At 48.1% G+C, this 14569-nt stretch overlaps 1 protein-coding gene across 16 annotated transcripts in view; it reads right to left on the minus strand.

Moving 5' to 3' along the window:
- The window catches only part of LOC110517366 (LIM domain only protein 7), a 47606-nt gene that overhangs the window by 30783 nt on the left and 2254 nt on the right, over positions 1-14569 (minus strand). For all 16 annotated transcript variants that reach the window (XR_016488222.1, XM_090206909.1, XM_090206908.1 and 13 more), the window contains 7 exons: positions 12881-12951; positions 12168-12237; positions 11312-11418; positions 10357-10387; positions 9814-9927; positions 9283-9505; positions 6634-6793 (listed from right to left, as the gene is read on the minus strand). Coding sequence is in view for 15 of the 16 variants with exons in the window: in XM_090206909.1 (XP_090063035.1) it covers positions 6634-6793; positions 9283-9505; positions 9814-9927; positions 10357-10387; positions 11312-11418; positions 12168-12237; positions 12881-12951 (776 nt within the window). In the remaining variant the exon portion in view is untranslated. The remainder of the gene's footprint in view (positions 1-6633; positions 6794-9282; positions 9506-9813; positions 9928-10356; positions 10388-11311; positions 11419-12167; positions 12238-12880; positions 12952-14569) is intronic.

A 14569-nucleotide genomic window follows, 5' to 3' on the forward strand; every position in this document is an offset into this window, starting at 1 on the left:
AAAGATGGCGTTCGTTTTACCGGTCACAATTGTTCCATTATGAAGCTTACCGATAGTCCCCAGGTCATGTGATGTTGAGGCGGGAGCGTTGAGTCTCACTGTTGTGCAGAACGCGCCACGTGATCTAATTACAGGATGGAATTCACAACTAAATCTTAGCCAGAGATGTAACTTATAACTAACTAACTATTAGTTATACGAGGTGTGGGTCTAAAAGCCCACGTTCTATGATAGTACTTAAACATTGCTCAGGGATTCGATCTTGCAACATTTCGGTTACAAGTCCAACGCTCTAACCACTAGGCAAAGGACTGACCTACTCATTCAAGGGTTTTTCTTTATTTTTACTATTTTCTACATTAAGAATAATATAGTGAAGACAACAAAACTATTAAATAACATGGAATCATAGTGTCCAAAAAAAAGTGTTAATTTTAAACAAATCAATTTTATATTTAGATTCTTCAAAGTAGCCACCCTTTGACTTGATGACAGCTTTGCACGCTCCTGGCATTCTCTCAACCAGATTCATGAGGAATGCTTTTCCAACAGTCTTGAAGGAGTTCCCACATATGCTGAGCAGTTGTTGGCTGCTTTTCCTTCACTCTGCTGTCCAACTCATCCCAAACCATCTCAATTGGGTTGAGGTCAGGGGATTGTGGAGGCCAAGTCATCTGATGCAGCACTCCATCACTCTCCTTCTTGGTCAAATAGTCCTTACACAGCCTGGAGGTGTGTTGGGTCATTGTCCTGTTGATAAACAAATGATAGTGGGACTAAGCCCAAACCAGACGGGATGGAGTTTCGCTGTGGTAGCCATGCTGCTTACGTGTGCCTTGAATTCTAAATAAATCACGGACTGTCACCATCACGCCTCCTCCTCCATGCTTCACGGTGGGAACCACACACCATCACACCACCTCCATGCTTCACGGTGGGAACCACACATGCGGAGATCACCCGTTCAAATGCTCTGTGTCTCAGAGACATGGCGGTTGGAACAACAATCAAATTTGGACTCAGATCAAGGGACAGATTTTCACCGGTCGTGTTCTTTTGGCCCCAAGCAAGTCTCTTCTTATTGGTTTGGCCCCAAGCAAGTCTCTTCTTATTGGTTTGGCCCCAAGCAAGTCTCTTCTTATTGGTTTGGCCCCAAGCAAGTCTCTTCTTATTGGTTTGGCCCCAAGCAAGTCTCTTCTTATTGGTTTGGCCCCAAGCAAGTCTCTTCTTATTGGTTTCCTTTAGTTGAGGTTTCTTTACAGCAATTCAACCATGAATGCCTGATTCACACAGTCTCCTCTGAACAGTTGATGTTGAGATGTGTCTGTTACTTGAACTCTGTGAAGCATTTATTTGAGCTGCAATCTGAGGTGTAGTTAACTCCTCTGCAGCAGAGGTTGCTCTGGGACTTCCTTTCCTGTGGCGGACCTCATGAGAGCCAGTTTCATCACAGAGCATGATGGTTTTTGCAACTGCACTTAAAGAAACGTTCAAAGTTCTTGAAATGTTCCGTATTGGCTGACCTTCGTATCTTAAAGTAATGGACTGTTGTTTCTCTTTGCTTATTTGAGCTGTTCGTCATAATATGGACTTGGTCTTTTATCCCTATTCGGCATCTTCTGTATACCACCCCTAACCTTGTCACAACACAACTGATTGGCTCAAATGTATTAAGGAAAGAAATTACACTAATTAACTTAAGGCACAGCTGTTAATTGAAATGCATTCCAGGTGAATACCCCATAACTGGTTGAGAGAATGCCAAGAGTGTAAAGCTGTCAAGGCAAAGGGTGGCTACTTTGAAGAATCACAAATATATTTTAATTTGTTTAACACTTTGCTTACTACATGATTCCATGTGTTATTTCATTGTCTGTCTTAACTATTATTATACAATATAACAAATAGTAGAAATAAAATAAAAACCCTTGAATGAGTAGGTGTCCAAACTTTTGACTGGTACTGTATATCAACATATCTAATTACTTTATTCTTGCTGTGTAACTGTCAAAAATAAAACAAATTAAAATAAGAGAAAGTTAAACGTCTAAAATGTATTAAATGCTCTGGTTAGCAAATTTAGTAGTTAGCTACCTGCCTAGCTAAGTGGTTAGCTAATTTAATAGCTAGGTAGGTAGCTAACTAGCTAAGTGGTTAGCTAATTTAATAGCTAGTTAGCTACCTACCTAGCTAAGTGGTTAGCTAATTTAATAGCTAGTTAGCTACCTGCCTAACTAAGTGGTTAGCTAATTTAGTAGCTAGTTAGCTACCTGGCTAAGTGGTTAGCTAATTTAGTAGCTAGTTAGCTACCTAGCTAAGTGGTTAGCTTCTTCCAAAATCAAGCTTTGCGTGATAACAGAAAATCCCCTCCTGGATCAAGATCCTTGCAGTCTAATATTTGCTTTGTGCGTGCAGCAAAGTGAGAAGCATTTTTTTTAAATTACTTGTAGAACTTCAATAGTTGGGATGTCTGTCCAGCAAATCGATTAAGTCTGAGACAATACACATTTTTGCAATGCGTCCGTTAGCATTCTCTATGGGATTTTACATGTAGTTGTTAGCATTGCTAACCTTCGGATTACAGAGGCTCAGTGGAGTTTAAAAATGGCAGCCCTTGTGTTCAGTGCCGGTATTACTGAATATCTCAGGATGGATCAAGGTCGGTATGAAGACATGACAATCTGGATACCACACAAGCCTAGTTTAAAATCTACTCCTTCGGAAATAGTTCATTTTCGGTTGCACAAAGCACTCAAACTGGGATACAGGGGTGAAGGTAAATTCGGGATGGGGGTGGCTGGAGGGAGGGGGTGCAGACAAGACAGGAACAATGAGCCAAGGAGTGATGTCACAGCCTGAATCATCCTGAGGAACCTGTTGTCTTTCGGCTACAAACAGAAGAGGGGAAGGAGAGAGAAGGAAAGGGATGAAATGAAAATGAAATTGAGGAAGAGAGGAGATTAAACAGGGCAAGATCAACAGAAAGGAAAACAGGAAGTTGCACCCCAAACAAAAAAATGGAAATTCCTAAACGTTGAGAGAATGAACTGCCGTGGTGAAAAGCAGAGCAAAGCGTTGTGGTAAAAGTTTGGGGATTTTAATGTTTAGCATTGAGGTATTCTGGGATTACACAGCAAGGCTTGTAATGTTTAGCATTGAGGTATTCTGGGATTACACGGCGAGGCTTGTAATGTTTAGCATTGAGGTATTCTGGGATTACACGGCGAGGCTTTTAATGTTTAGCATTGAGGTATTCTGGGATTACACGGCGAGGCTTTTAATGTTTAGCATTGAGGTATTCTGGGATTACACGGCGAGGCTGTTAATGATTAGCATTGAGGTATTCTGGGATTACACGGCGAGGCTTTTAATGTTTAGCATTGAGGTATTCTGGTTCTCTCACACAAGAGTTGAACACCAAACGTCAACGTCAAGCATTATCCAAACCCACCTTAAATCGAACCCAGCCATGGCACAAAACACACATCTACCTGTACCAGGGTTAGGGATAGTCAGGATTATTCAAACCCAGTTCCTGTACCAGGGTTAGGGATAGAGTCAGGATTATTCAAACCCAGTCCCTGTACCAGGGTTAGGGATAGAGTCAGGATTATTCAAACCCAGTCCCTGTACCAGGGTTAGGGATAGAGTCAGGATTATTCAAACCCAGTTCCTGTACCAGGGTTAGGGATAGAGTCAGCATTATTCAAACCCAGTTCCTGTACCAGGGTTAGGGATAGAGTCAGGATTATTCAAACCCAGTTCCTGTACCAGGGTTAGGGATAGAGTCAGGATTATTCAAACCCAGTTCCTGTACCAGGGTTAGGGATAGAGTCAGGATTATTCAAACCCAGTTCCTGTACCAGGGTTAGGGATAGAGTCAGGATTATTCAAACCCAGTTCCTGTACCAGGGTTAGGGATAGAGTCAGGATTATTCAAACCCAGTTCCTGTACCAGGGTTAGGGATAGAGTCAGGATTATTCAAACCCAGTCATGACCCAGTCCCTGTACCAGGGTTAGGGATAGAGTCAGGATTATTCAAACCCAGTCATGACCCAGTCCCTGTACCAGGGTTAGGGGTAGAGTTAGGATTATTCAAACCCAGTCATGACCCAGTCCCTGTACCAGGGTTAGGGGTAGAGTTAGGATTATTCAAACCCAGTTCCTGTACCAGGGTTAGGGGTAGTGTTATAATTATTATTACACATCCCACAGTAACGGGACAGATCCAGACCTGAATCTGTACATCTTGTGGTACCAGGGTCTCCTCTGAGAGCCCAGCCTGATGGTCCTGACGTGCACCTCCTCCTCGGGAGTCCAATAGCGGGGCAGGAAGCGGTTGTAGCCAGGGTTGGAGGTCGTCTGGTGGAGGGCCAGTTCCAACCGCCGAGCGTACAGATCATCTTTGACAGGGTCAGGATCCTCTCGCCCCTCCTCAGAGTCTTCCTCACACAGCTCCATCAGGAGGAGTTCCTCGTCGACGGAGCGCTCCACCTCGGAGAAGAGGTTGGGGGTGATGGAAGACGGGGGGTCGTGGAACGGGTTGGGAGGGAACGGAGACGCTGCAGTACTGCTGCTGTTGAACCGGAGGACAGACCGGGACAGCCGTCCGTGTTAACAGTGGACATTCCCAATACAAAAACACAGCGAGTCCCTTACAGCGAGGCGTCGGGTAGAGTTAGGAGCACTGGTCACACAACGCTGTGGAACTGCTGCTAACCAGAGCAGTCTGTTTTATAGTAGTCGTCAACACTCTGAGGTGGACAATACGCCAACTAAACACCGTCACAAGCACCCGGGGCTTCGGGTAGAGTTAGGAGCATCCACACCTTTCACAGCTCAACACTACATACCCATGTTGAGCCACACGCTAGTTGTTTCAGTAGCCGTTAGCTTGATGACAGGAGCAGCCACACCTTTCACAGCTCAACACTACATACCCATGTTGAGCCACATGCTAGTTGTTTCAGTAGCTGTTAGCTTGATGACAGGACCGGCCTCACGCTAGTTGTTTCAGTAGCTGTTAGCTTGATGACAGGACCGGCCTCATGCTAGTTGTTTCAGTAGCTGTTAGCTTGATGACAGGACCGGCCTCATGCTAGTTGTTTCAGTAGCTGTTAGCTTGATGACAGGACCAGCCTCATGCTAGTTGTTTCAGTAGCTGTTAGCTTGATGACAGGACCAGCCTCATGCTAGTTGTTTCAGTAGCTGTTAGCGTGATGACAATCACAACCCTGGTATAAAGCCATTAAACACGAACGCCTCTCTCTCCGTCTGACCTGGGAGAGAACACTGCGGTGTGTCTGGGAGGGGAGTCAATCCTAAACAGGCGAGGGCTTCCTGTCCACAGCCTCAACGTGCCCTGCGGGCTCATGGGTACCGCAAAATTTGTGGGCGTGGATGGTGAAGGGGAGCGGAACCGTCGACTGGCCAGGTCGTCCGCGACGACGTCAGGCTGGGGCCGGTCGGCGTCCGAGTCGCTGTCGCTATGGTAAGCAAATCAGCAATCAGAGTTAGGTCAACAACATGAGGTTCGGTTCGTAATGTGACAAGGTTCTCTTTTTATTTTTTTTAAACAGTTGATTCCAACTTCCTGGAATGTAGAATACACAACGACGTGTATTACATCAGCACCTACACAACGACGTGTATTACATCAGCACCTACACAACGACGTGTATTACATCAGCACCTACACAACGACGTGTATTACATCAGCACCTACACAACGACGTGTATTACATCAGCACCTACACAACGACGTGTATTACATCAGCACCTACACAACGACGTGTATTACATCAGCACCTACACAACGATGTGTATTACATCAGCACCTACACAACGACGTGTATTACATCAGCACAACGATGTGTATTACATCAACACAACGATGTGTATTACATCAGCACCTACACAACGACGTGTATTACATCAACACAACGATGTGTATTACATCAGCACCTACACAACGACGTGTATTACATCAGCACCTACACAACGACGTGTATTACATCAACACAACGACGTGTATTACATCAGCACCTACACAACGACGTGTATTACATCAGCACCTACACAACGACGTGTATTACATCAGCACCTACACAACGACGTGTATTACATCAACACAACGATGTGTATTACATCAACACAACGATGTGTATTACATCAGCACCTACACAACGACGTGTATTACATCAACACAACGATGTGTATTACATCAGCACCTACACAACGACGTGTATTACATCAGCACCTACACAACGACGTGTATTACATCAACACAACGACGTGTATTACATCAACACAACGATGTGTATTACATCAGCACCTACACAACGATGTGTTTTACATCAGCACCTACACAACGACGTGTATTACATCAACACAACGACGTGTATTACATCAGCACCTACACAACGATGTGTATTACATCAGCACCTACACAACGATGTGTATTACATCAGCGCACGTTGACACCTACACAACGGAACTGAATAGAAACCTCCACACCATGCAAATTCAACTAGCAGAAAACTAAACGTGGTACTCAGGTAAAGCAACTAACTAAACGAAGATTAACAATTATTGTTTAAAACAGTCATTCGGTAGGTATGACATCACAGTACCTGGTGAGGGGGCTCGGGAGGCAGCCCTTAATTCGGTTTTCCTCACGTTTCTTCCTCTGGAAGGGTGCAGGTACGTTGCCCCAGTTCCTCAGTCCCGATTCTCTGCCCTCCGCCGCCTTCATCCTAAAAGAGTTCTCTGCCTCCACGTCACTGCTGGAGTCTGGAGAGAGGAGAGGGGGGAGGAGAGGGGGGAGAGGGGAGGGAGAGCAGCTCACAGACCAGTAGGAGTCCAACAGAGAGAAGGCAACGAACCTAGACAGCCGCCAGAGAGAAGGCAACGAACCTAGACAGCCGCCAGAGAGAAGGCAACGAACCTAGACAGCCGCCAGAGAGAAGGCAACCAACCTAGACAGCCGCCAGAGAGAAGGCAACGAACCTAGACAGCCGCCAGAGAGAAGGCAACGAACCTAGACAGCCGCCAGAGAGAAGGCAACGAACCTAGAGAGCCGCCAGAGAGAAGGCAACGAACCTAGACAGCCGCCAGAGAGAAGGCAACGAACCTAGACAGCCGCCAGAGAGAAGGCAACGAACCTAGACAGCCGCCAGAGAGAAGGCAACGAACCTAGACAGCCGCCAGAGAGAAGGCAACGAACCTAGACAGCCGCCAGAGAGAAGGCAACGAACCTAGACAGCCGCCAGAGAGAAGGTAACGAACCTAGACAGCCGCCAGAGAGAAGGCAACGAACCTAGACAGCCGCCAGAGAGAAGGCAACGAACCTAGACAGCCAGAGAGAAGGTAACGAACCTAGACAGCCGCCAGAGAGAAGGCAACGAACCTAGACAGCCAACAGAGAGAAGGTAACGAACCTAGACAGCCGTCAGAGAGAGAAGGCAACGATCCTAGACAGCCGCCAGAGAGAAGGCAACGAACCTAGACAGCCGCCAGAGAGAAGGCAACGAACCTAGACAGCCGCCAGAGAGAAGGTAATCAACCTAGACAGCCAGAGAGAAGGCAACGAACCTAGACAGCCAGAGAGAAGGTAACGAACCTAGACAGCCGCCAGAGAGAAGGTAACGAACCTAGACAGCCGCCAGAGAGAAGGCAACGAACCTAGACAGCCGCCAGAGAGAAGGCAACGAACCTAGACAGCCGCCAGAGAGAAGGCAACGAACCTAGACAGCCGCCAGAGAGAAGGCAACGAACCTAGACAGCCGCCAGAGAGAAGGCAACGAACCTAGACAGCCGCCAGAGAGAAGGCAACCAACCTAGACAGCCGCCAGAGAGAAGGTAACGAACCTAGACAGCCGCCAGAGAGAAGGCAACGAACCTAGACAGCCGCCAGAGAGAAGGCAACGAACCTAGACAGCCAGAGAGAAGGTAACGAACCTAGACAGCCAGAGAGAAGGTAACGAACCTAGACAGCCGCCAGAGAGAAGGCAACGAACCTAGACAGCCGCCAGAGAGAAGGTAACGAACCTAGACAGCCGCCAGAGAGAAGGTAACGAACCTAGACAGCCGCCAGAGAGAAGGTAACGAACCTAGACAGCCGCCAGAGAGAAGGTAACGAACCTAGACAGCCGCCAGAGAGAAGGTAACGAACCTAGACAGCCGCCAGAGAGAAGGTAACGAACCTAGACAGCCGCCAGAGAGAAGGTAACGAACCTAGACAGCCGCCGGTGGAGCGGCATTAGGGAGCATCCCTAACAGAGTCCCAAATGGAGCCCTATTCCCTACGTAGTGCACTACTAATAGGGCTCTGGTTTATAGTAGTGCACTGCGTAAGGAATAGGGCTCTAGTCTATAGTAGTGCACTACGTAGGGAATAGGGTTTTACAGTGCCCTAGTCTATAGTAGTGCACTCCGTAGGGAATAGGGCTCTAGTCTATAGTAGTGCACTACGTAGGGAATAGGGTTTTACAGTGCCCTAGTCTATAGTAGTGCACTCCGTAGGGAATAGGGCTCTAGTCTATAGTAGTGCACTACGTAGGGAATAGGGCTCTAGTCTATAGTAGTGCACTCCGTAGGGAATAGGGCTCTAGTCTATAGTAGTGCACTCCGTAGGGAATAGGGCTCTAGTCTATAGTAGTGCACTCCGTAGGGAATAGGGCTCTAGTCTATAGCAGTGCACTCCGTAGGGAATAGGGCTCTAGTCTATAGTAGTGCACTCCGTAGGGAATAGGGCTCTAGTCTATAGTAGTGCACTCCGTAGGGAATAGGGCTCTAGTCTATAGTAGTGCACTCTGTAGGGAATAGGGCTCTAGTCTATAGCAGTGCACTCCGTAGGGAATAGGGCTCTAGTCTATAGTAGTGCACTCTGTAGGGAATAGGGCTCTAGTCTATAGTAGTGCACTCCGTAGGGAATAGGGCTCTAGTCTATAGTAGTGCACTCCGTAGGGAATAGGGTGCCTCTGGCCCGCTCCAGGCATGAGACATGTCCATTATCAGACCCGTGTGGAACCAGATGGAATGTCTCACTGAGAGGAGAGAGCTGGCAGGACGGGGGGCAGGGAAAGGCCGTGGCCGTAAGCACGTCCTTCTCTGGGAAGAGCGACATTCCTGATAGTGACTACTAATACGGTGACCATTAACTTTGGATTCTGTTGGTAGCGTATTTTCGTATCGACCGGGAACTCCCCACATCCTGCGCTGACCGTATTCTGACTAAAAACCAGCCAACGCTGTTGACTATAACATTTTCCAGTCGTTACCCTCGCTGCCGGCCCTCAGGATGGAGTCAGAGATACAGCTGAGGGTACGTGACTCCGCCGAGTCAAAGCTCAGGGCCGAGTTGAAGCTCTCTACGGAGTCCTCTCTGCTGTAGCCGGGTGTCTGGGACCGGGTTAGAGGCAGCAGCTCATCATCCCTCTCTGGGTAGATCACATCACTGTAGTCCCTGTCTGTTACACTGCCTCTGGGGGTTTCTTCTAGAGCCTGGGACACACAGGGGGACACACAGGGGGACACACAGGGGGACACACAGGGGGACACACAGGGGGACACACAGGGGGACACACAGGGGGACACACAGGGGGACACACAGGGGGACACACATTTTTATTTAGCTTTGAGTTCGCACGTTTAGAAATATCCATTGGTTCAGTTGTACAGGGCAAAGTACATGTATTAGCCCCAGGTGTGGGGTACAGACAGAGGAGCAGTACCACACCATAGAGCTAAGCTTAGTGGTCCCTAGAAGACCTTGAGGTTGAGCTGAGGCTTAAGGTGAGGGAGCGTGTTACCTTGGACAGAGCGATGCCCAGTAGTCCCTCGAACGCTTTGAGGTTGAGCTGAGGGCCAGAGTAGAAGGGATCCGCCTGGGCCTTCCGACCCAGCCAGTAGATGGTGATTAGAACCTGGAGGAGAGATCACTGCTTTGGACGGGAACTTTATCTTTCATTATGTAGAGGACAGGCTGCTCCCTGTCACGACAGACTACAGGCCAGTCGTAGCAGGGCCGCTCCCCATCACGACGTAGACTATAGAACAGTCGCAGCAGGGCCGCTCCCCGTCACGACTTAGACTAGAGAACAGGCCGCTCCCCGTCACAACGTAGACTAGAGGCCAGGCTGCTCCCCGTCACGACGGACTAGAGAACAGTCGTAGCAGGGCCGCTCCCCGTCACAACGTAGACTAGAGGCCAGGCTGCTCCCTGTCACGACGGACTAGAGGCCAGTCGTAGCAGGGCTGTTACACAGTAAGAGATTCTTCGATGGGAATTATGACAATTCCAAGTTAAAGCTCAACACCTTTCACACAAACAATTCAAGTACATATCCACTTACGTTTTTCAGCCTCCTTTTGCTCTCTGCACACCTGAGAAGAAAATTAGATCTTAGTCCGAGCAAAGACGACACACACTGACTAACGTTTACCCATGGCTAACCTTTACCCACGGCTAACCTTTACCCACGGCTAACCTTTACCCACGGCTAACCTTTACCCACGGCTAACCTTTACCCACGGCTAACCTTTACCCACGGCTAACCTTTACCCACGGCTAACCTTTACCCACGGCTAACCTTTACCCACGGCTAACCTTTACCCACGGCTTCTCTCTAACAAAAGGTGATCTATTATGGACAGTCTATAAAATATTATTCTGTTTAAATAGTCACTCTGATAGGACTCATGTGAAACACCATACTGTGGACTACTCATCTAGCCACGTGATTTAGCTGCCAAGTCAAACCAGACAACCCACTATCAACACCATGCAATCAGTGATAACACAGAACTGGCTGTATAACCCGATATACACAACCACAGGCCAGTGTACGTCATTAGTGAGTCCAGTCCGCGTACACTAACGTTCCAACTAGTGAGACGCTGGCCAAGAAATACATTAAACACAGTCTACCTAAACAGGCACCGTCTAACTAAACAGGCACCGTCTAACTAAACAGGCACCGTCTAACTAAACAGGCACCGTCTAACTAAACAGGCACCGTCTAACTAAACAGGCACCGTCTAACTAAACAGGCACCATCTAACTAAACAGCCCCTCCAACAGGCACCGTCTAACTAAACAGGCACCGTCTAACTAAACAGACACCATCTAATGAACAGCCCCTCCAGCAAAACAGGCACCATCTAATGAACAGCCCCTCCAACAGGCACCTTCTAACATCACTATAAGTCCAGCAGCTGGGGATGAAAACCATATTAATCCTTCACTTCCATTTGATTTGTTCTACAAATAATAAAATATATATATTGACCAAATAAAAGGAGTTTTACCTGAGTGTAGCGCGTGTGGACAGGTCTTGCAGGTCTCCAGGATGAAACAGCTGAGCCTCGTGTAGACCGAGTGTACCACACGCTCTCAGAAACACATTCACATTGTCCTGGAGGAGAGAGTAGGTAGAGGGGCAGAGAGGGGAGGGGCAGAGAGGGGAGGGGCAGAGAGGGGAAGGTAGAGAGGGAGGAGGGGAGTGGCAGAGGCAGAGAGGGGCAGGGGCAGAGAGGGGCAGGGGCAGAGAGGGGCAGGGGCAGAGAGGGGCAGGGGCAGAGAGGGGAGGAGCAGAGAGGGGAGGAGCAGTACTGGGAGTTACCATACAGAACAATCAGAAGGCTTGGCCTAAGGATGATCATGTGACTGGTGGGAGGAGTCTCTTAATAGCTTTCCAGGATCCTTTCCAAACAAGTGGAACCTTGACAGTTTGACCAGCCTCTGAACCAAATGTGTTGAGCTGCCCCACTCACCACCCAGCCCGACTGCCCCACCCAGCCCGACTGCCCCACCCAGCCCGACTGCCCCACCCAGCCCGACTGCCCCACCCAGCCCGACTGCCCCACCCAGCCCGACTGCCCCACCCAGCCCGACTGCCCCACTCAGCCCGACTGCCCCACTCAGCCCGACTGCCCCACTCAGCCCGACTGCCCCACTCAGGTTTGTCATGTTCATCACATCACTAGATCCTTAGACAGTTTCAGATCTTTCACACTAAGCAGGAACCGCCGAGCGACAAGCAGGAAACCACAGAGGACGACTTCCTGAAAGACCCAGGTCGTCAAACTACTGTCACCCTGGCAGACAAGAGATCCCTCTGCCTTCTCATATGAAATGTAGAACGGCTACACGCAGTGAACTCACCAGTCCAGCCATTGGAGTAGACAGCGTGTTCATTCTCTTAATAAGGCCTGGTTTCAACTGGTTGATTAGACTGAGAAAGGGAGAGACAGAGGGAAGAACAGACGAGTTAGACAGCGTGACCATCGACCACACCAGGACCTGGTACTTAAACCACTAAGGTGTTTATAGAACCACAGCCTATGGGATTCATTCATCACTACTGGCAGAGCAGGACTCCATTATCCAGCTATATACACTACAGTTCCCACAATACACCCTGGCAGAGCAGGACTCCATTCTCCAGATATATACACTACAGTTCCCATAATACACCCTGGCAGAGCAGGACTCCATTCTCCAGATATATACACTACAGTTCCCATAATACTCACTGGCAGAGCAGGACTCCATTCTCCAGATATATACACTACAGTTCCCATAATACACCCTGGCAGAGCAGGACTCCATTCTCCAGATATATACACTACAGTTCCCATAATACTCACTGGCAGAGCAGGACTCCATTCTCCAGATATATACACTACAGTTCCCATAATACTCACTGGCAGAGCAGGACTCCATTCTCCAGATATATACACTACAGTTCCCATAATACACCCTGGCAGAGCAGGACTCCATTCTCCAGATATATACACTACAGTTCCCATAATACTCACTGGCAGAGCAGGACTCCATTCTCCAGATATATACACTACAGTTCCCATAATACTCACTGGCAGAGCAGGACTCCATTCTCCAGAGCAGAGCGGAAGTTGTTGCTTCCAAATGATTTATTTGTCACTTCCTATATACAGGAAGAGGAAACACAACACCATCTTAGATAAACTAACAAGCAAACATGCAAGTGTCATTTTTTTAAAAACTAAAAGTCCTCTTGGATCACAGATTATGATCTATACTTACCTAGTGCATAATTATGTTTGTTTTATTTTTTTATTTTTTATCAGATTTGCATTTTACCACAATGTTTTACTAAATTCTCATTGCTGTTACAGTCCAAAAATTAACAAACAAATCAATGTTTCCATTTTTTTTTTTTTAAACATGGCTCCTTATGAAAAGGTCTGAGACAACAGGATACAGAGAAAGCCCAGCGGGGCAAAGCGGGGGTACAGAGAAAGCCAAGCGGGGGTACAGAGAAAGCCAAGCGGGGGTACAGAGAAAGCCAAGCGGGGGTACAGAGAAAGCCAAGCGGGGGTACAGAGAAAGCCAAGCGGGGGTACAGAGAAAGCCAAGCGGGGGTACAGAGAAAGCCAAGCGGGGCAAAGCGGGGGTACAGAGAAAGCCAAGCGGGGGTACAGAGAAAGCCAAGCGGGGGTACAGAGAAAGCCAAGCGGGGGTACAGAGAAAGCCAAGCGGGGGTACAGAGAAAGCCCAGCGGGGGTACAGAGAAAGCCCAGCGGGGGTACAGAGAAAGCCCAGCGGGGGTACAGAGAAAGCCCAGCGGGGGTACAGAGAAAGCCCAGCGGGGGTACAGAGAAAGCCCAGCGGGGGTACAGAGAAAGCCCAGCGGGGGTAAAGGGGGGTGTTGGAAAACAAGAAGCCCAGTCTGAGAACTCATCTGTTCCCCAGAAAACCTTCATTGTAAATTAGAATGTGTTCTTCATTTAACTTAACTGACTTTGCTCGTTAAATTAAGGTTAAAAAAAAACTAAACAGTTACATCTACTACTCCTCTAGATGATGCATCATGGGTAATAAAAGTGTTTATTTAAAAACTGATGGGAGTTTTTACAGGAACTTGAAGTGTTATGGTAATGAGATGTCCACAGACACGTGTTTGTACGTAGTATAGTTTAATGTAGACTTCAACTACACTGAACAAGAACATTAAAAACACAACATGTAACGTGTTGGTCCCACGTCTCACGTAAAAAAACATCTCTCAAATTGTGTCCATCCCTGTTAGTGAGTATTTTAAACCTGTCAAGATAATCCATCCACCTGACAGGTGCGGCACATCAAGAAGACGATTAAACAGCATGATCATTACACAGGTGCACCTTGTGCTGGGGTACAATAAAAGGCCACAAAAACGTGCAGTTTTGTCGCACAACACAATGTCACAGATGTCAGAGGTTGACGGGGGCGTGCAATTGGCATGCTGAACGCAGGAATATCCACCAGAGCTGCTGGTAGAGATGTGAATGTTAATTTCTCTACCATAAGCCGCTTCCAACTCCAACCGGCCTCATAACCGCAGGTGACAAGCAGGGGGCGGGGGGGTGCTGGTAAAGTATTTCTGTTTGTAATAAAGCCATTTTGTGGGTAAAGATTCATACCGATTGGCTGGACCTGGCTCCCAAGTGGGTGGGCCTATGCCCTCCCAGGTCCACGCAAGGCTGGGCGCTGTTCCCCATCTGAATGGTGCTGGGCGCTGTTCCCCATCTGAATGGTGCTGG

The sequence above is a fragment of the Oncorhynchus mykiss genome, chromosome 18 (assembly GCF_057628025.1).
Source record: "Oncorhynchus mykiss isolate SJ-2025 chromosome 18, ASM5762802v1, whole genome shotgun sequence".
NCBI classification, from domain to species: Eukaryota; Metazoa; Chordata; class Actinopteri; order Salmoniformes; family Salmonidae; genus Oncorhynchus; species Oncorhynchus mykiss.